This window comes from Bombus pyrosoma, unplaced genomic scaffold (genome assembly GCF_014825855.1).
Source record: "Bombus pyrosoma isolate SC7728 unplaced genomic scaffold, ASM1482585v1 HiC_scaffold_4723, whole genome shotgun sequence".
In the NCBI taxonomy this organism is placed as follows: Eukaryota; Metazoa; Arthropoda; class Insecta; order Hymenoptera; family Apidae; genus Bombus; species Bombus pyrosoma.
Window position 1 is genome coordinate 54226 of NW_025219983.1, and position 5083 is coordinate 59308.

The following is a 5083-nucleotide window of genomic DNA, read 5'->3' on the forward strand; positions in this document are numbered from 1 at the left end:
TAGTTGGAAGTAGGAGATAGAATGATAAGATGAAATTAAAGAAAGTGGTGAATGTTTTTAATTACACAGGTAAATGGTGTGCATAGGATGTATAGGGCTCGTAGTAAAGCTAGGCAGCAATAAGTTTATTCCAATAAGTAGGTTACGGAGGTATCTGGGGTAGACGGTAGATATAGTAATATCTTCCTAAAAATAAATTTAACAAAGTAGATTAGCCGTTGTTTGTATGGGTTAGGTCGATATAAGTATAAGTTAGTAAGATAAATAGTAGTTGTACGAGAATAAAGTTTTAATTACCTAGGTGAAAGTTGATCGTAGAAGATATTGTATTAGTAGTAATGGATATGCAGTAACGAAGTTTATTACAAATAGGTTGTTACCGGAGTATTCATGTTATTAGCGATAGAACAATGAAATAGTGGAAGCCTCCTGAAAATGGAATAAGGTCTATGAGCAGAATCTAATATAGGTTAGGATTATTAGTTGTAAGTAATGCACATTGATATTGGTTAAAATACCAAGGTATAGGTTGATTGGAGTAGGTATAGGCTAGGTACCAATGGATATGAGTTTATGAAATGTTATTACATATAAGTATGTCAATGGAAAATTATTTTACCAGTGTGAGACTATTAAATAAGGGTATCGTCCCAAAATCGAACAAAGTGTTTAGTGCAAGTATGAGTTAGGACGATAGTTGTAATCAAGAAAGTCCTCAGCACGTGCAGTGACGACGTGAATATTCAGTGTAACGACGAACTGATGCGAACGTTATAATCCACACGGAGCGAGCAGAAGAACTTTTTGCGGTGGACAACCATTGAACACTGTAATCGACGAAAATTGTGAGTACATGTTGATGCGTGTGATTATTCCACGGTCAGAAGAGTTAGAAAGCTCTCTCTGAAACAATGCCAGAAAATCGAGTTATTAACGAAGTACATCTTCCCTCGATATATTTACCATCTGCTTATGAATCCACCAAGCGATAGTGTGTTAAAACTGTTGGACAGCGAAGTCAGGCAAGACATAAAGACCATATTACATCTAGTGCCTTCGACAGTCACTGGTTTCTACGCTCCAAAAGCTAATGGGGGATTAGGATTACCGAGGTTCGAACACATTATCAAATTCGGTACCCTAAAAAGTGTGACAAATATTAAGAACTAAATCGATCCAGCGGCGTCTAGCCTGATCAATGAAGAGAGTGACAAGAAATTAAAGAAAATGGCGAACTCCTTAAGTATCAATTGGCTGGCCACTTCTGAGGACATTGAAAAGGCCAGAAAAAGGCTATAGTATAGTATACACATCAAACAATAGTCGAAGTTAAGAAGTTAGAGCCATGGACTTCTCAAAGAATAAAACTGGCAACGTGTGGCTTGAGGAATATAATCTGCTCAAGCCATCGAGGTTCATCGATGCCCTTAGATTCAGGACCAATACCTTTGGAACGAGAACAGTATTGGCACGGGCCGACAAGAAAGTAGACGTCGCTTGCAGAAGATGTCGAGCACAGCCCGAAACCCTTGGACACATATTAGAGTTGTGCCAATACACCAAAGGTCTAAGAATTAAGAGGCACGATAAGGTGAAATCACTCCTCGCCGACAAATGGAGGAAAGATAACTAAGTATTTGTCGAACCTACATTAAATGTAGGGAATAACTTGTTTAAGCCGGTCCTCGTAATTAAAAACGAGGAACGGATTCTCGTGGTCGACGTCACCGTCCGCTACGAGAATAAAGATTATCTCCTTAAAGCGGAAAAAGAAAAGATCGACAAATACTTCCCATGCCTAAACCATCTAAGGCGGGTGTACAACGTCGACGATAGAGAGGTTTTACCCGTGGTCTTTGGCAGTAGAGGGATAATACCACCGAATACAAAGAAAGATTTAAAAATAATGGGGGTCACAGATAGTGAAATGAAGATTATTGTAATGAACGTCCTAATAAGCTCTATAGAAATGTCCAACATATTTTTAGAAGGATGACGAGAAAAAAGAAATGTAGCTATTTATTTATTTAATTACTTACCTGACTATTTATTTATTTACTTATTTAATTATTTATATATTTTATCAATTGACATAATTTAATGACTAATAACTATCTATTTATTTATTGACTAGTCGTAATTATTTGGTTATTTATTTATTTATTTTATTTATTGAGTGATGTCTCATTTATTTATTTATTTTATTGTTTATTTGCCTTGTTAATTGATTTATCAATTTCAAGGCAAATATTAGTTGTAAGTCCCTACGAAGCGAATACCTCGGAAGTGTGGGCCTCGTTTTCAGGGTTTCACAGTTCGGTGTAAGCGGCGAAAGCTCGGCTGAAGCATGAACCAGAAGCATGAAGATGGCGATTCCTCCTAAGGAATGGTCCTTATGCTCCGCATCGAATGCGGGGAACTTACAGATTGAGGAAACGACGGAGGAAGAGAAGACCTCCCGCCGTCGAAGCTCCCCGCACGAAGAAAAGGAAGACTGGCGGATCTCCCGAGCTCCCAGCAGATTTCGCCGAAGAAATGAGAATATCTACAACGGCGGACATAGGAGCGGAACTGATCCATCAATCCTCCGAACTGTCCAGGATTGCCGAGACAGCCCGCAACCTCAAGGGCACACATGTGAAGGCGCTGAGAGAAGCGACGGCATCTATAGCTCTCGGTGTAACGGAGATGATTAGAAGAACAGACCCCGCCTCTGATGCTTTCGCGATAATGGAAGGAAGCATAGCGGCGTTAGAGGCGGAAAACGATGCGCTTCGAAAAGAGCTGGCCTCGTGCTCCACGATAGAAAAGAGCAGCGAGACAGCGCGCCTGGACGCGATCGAACGGAAGATGGAGGAACTAGGCCCCACGCTGGTTCAACGGATGGAGAAACGCATCTAGTCCATTCAGAAAAGAATTGAAAAGGAGGTCACTCCCGAAGAGACCACGAGAAGGGTGGAGGAGCCTAGAGCACCAAATACATCAACGATTGAGGAAGGACAAGCGACCGCCGCGGAATGGCAGATAATCGCAAGAAGGAAAAAGAAGAAAAAGGAGGCAGCCGGAAAGCAACCGGCGAAAATAACTTCCAGGATAAGGGCAAAGAGCCCGAGGGAAGCCTTAGAGGGAGGAACGGAGAACGCGCGAAGGGGGGGGGGGGAACAAGCTGCCCCCCTCACATACAACGTGAACTTCAGCAACGATTACGCTGAAGGACAGATCGAGCCAATCATATGTGGAGGTGTTGGCCGTGGTAAGAATGCGCAAAGCAATAACAGGAGGCGTCGTCCTGGAGATCTCCGAGGACCAGAAAAGGGAGAAGGCCGCAGCGCTTGCAGCACGGCTGACCCACATCCTGGATCCAAGCAAGGTCCGCGTGGCGACACCCTTCCAGGCTGCGGAAGCAAGAGTGATCTGGGTAGACATCTCGGCCACCAAGGAAGATATTAGAAACACCTTGGCGAAGGAGAGCGGCTGCAAGGCGGAGGACATCCGACTGGGAGAGATCCGCTTCGCTCAAAACGGTCGGTGCAGTGAGGAAACTGGCACAGGCTGGCAAGGTCACCATAGGTTGGTCGATAGCAAAGGTCGAAGCCATCGAGCGATGACCTTTGCAATGCTACAGGTGTCTAGAGACTGGGCTCATAAGCAGAATGTGCAGCTCCAAGGAGGACAGGGGGCATTTATGTTACAGATGCGGCGACGCGGGACACCAAGCCAGAGCGTGCACAGCCGCGAACCCGAAATACCTGCTCTGCGAAGCGCTCGGAGCACCATCGGTACATAGAATGGGGGGACCGGCCTGCGCCCCCCCCCCGAAGAAGGAAACAAAAGGAATCATCCGTCGACCCGCCGATGATTGAGAAATGCGCATCCTGCAGACCAACTTGGGACGGTCGAGACGAGCACAAGACCTGCTCTACCAAACCATACGAGAGAGCACGGTCGCCCTAGCGGTAATGACCGAACTATACAGAGTTCTAGATACCCCGGACTGGACCGGAAGTGCAGACGAAATAGTAGCGGTCACCTGGACATCAACGCCGGGGGCGTTCGCCCACGCACTCCCGCTAGAGCGCGGGAACGGATACGTCGCGGTCGAGTGGGCAGGAATGGTGGTGGTGGGCGTGTACGTATCACCCAACAGCGGATGGGCAGCGTTCGAGGAGTTCCTGGACGGGATTGGCGACTGCGTCAGACGGCACTTTCCCCGGCAGATACTGGTGCTAGGAGACTTCAACGCGCACTCAGCGGAATGGGCAAACCCCAGGACCAACGCGCGCGGCCGCGCGCTGTCAGACTGGGCCGCGGGACTTGGGCTCCTACTGGTGAACAGGGGCACGACCAGCACCTGCGTGACGTGGAGGGGGAGCTCAGTCGTTGACATCACTTGGGCTTTCCCTGACACATTCAGACGAATCACAGGCTGGAGAGTAGCTGAAGGGATCGAGACACTCTCGGACCACCTCTACATATTCATGGAGGTGAAAGGCATGCCTGGACCTGGAACGGTGACCGCCGGTAATGGCCGCGACACACGGAGAAGAGGAAGTGCGCGCCCACCACCAAGGTGGAAAAGCAAGGAGAAGGACGACGATCTACTTTGAGCGTCTGCGACAGTGGCTGCCTGGAACTGGGAGGCCCCGAGAGAAACAAGCGTGGAGAAAGAGGCCGAGAACCTCCGTCGAGTCATGACGGCAATTTTCGACACGTCAATGCCACGAACCACGCCTGGCACCGGGCCGAGCAGAGCCGTGCATTGGTGGAGCCCCGACATCGCGGAGCTGAGGGCGAGATGCGTCTGGGTTCGAAGACGGTACCTGAGCGCCCGCCGCTGGCGACGACGTGACGAGGAAGAAGTCTCCCGGCGCTACCAAGCGTACCGCGCGCTACGGTGCTCATTACAGAAAGATATTAAGGTCGCGAAGAACCGTGCGTGGTCGGAACTGGTCGAAGCAGTAGCATCGGAGCGTAAGCATGGAGGGGTGGGATCGCGAATGCGATACCTGGGTCTCGACATCGACAGCCAGTGGACGTTCGAGCCGCACTTCGACTCCCTGATCCCGAGGGCGACGGCGGCCGC

The 5083-nt window shown here is 48.2% G+C and overlaps 1 protein-coding gene across 1 annotated transcript; it reads left to right on the forward strand.

Annotated features, from left to right (window-relative positions):
- The first annotated feature begins 3866 nt into the window (after positions 1-3866).
- Positions 3867-4607, forward strand: LOC122577484. The gene has a single exon (XM_043748810.1). It carries the CDS (start codon positions 3867-3869, stop codon positions 4605-4607), a length of 741 nt encoding a protein of 246 aa, XP_043604745.1.
- Positions 4608-5083: the final 476 nt, after the last annotated feature.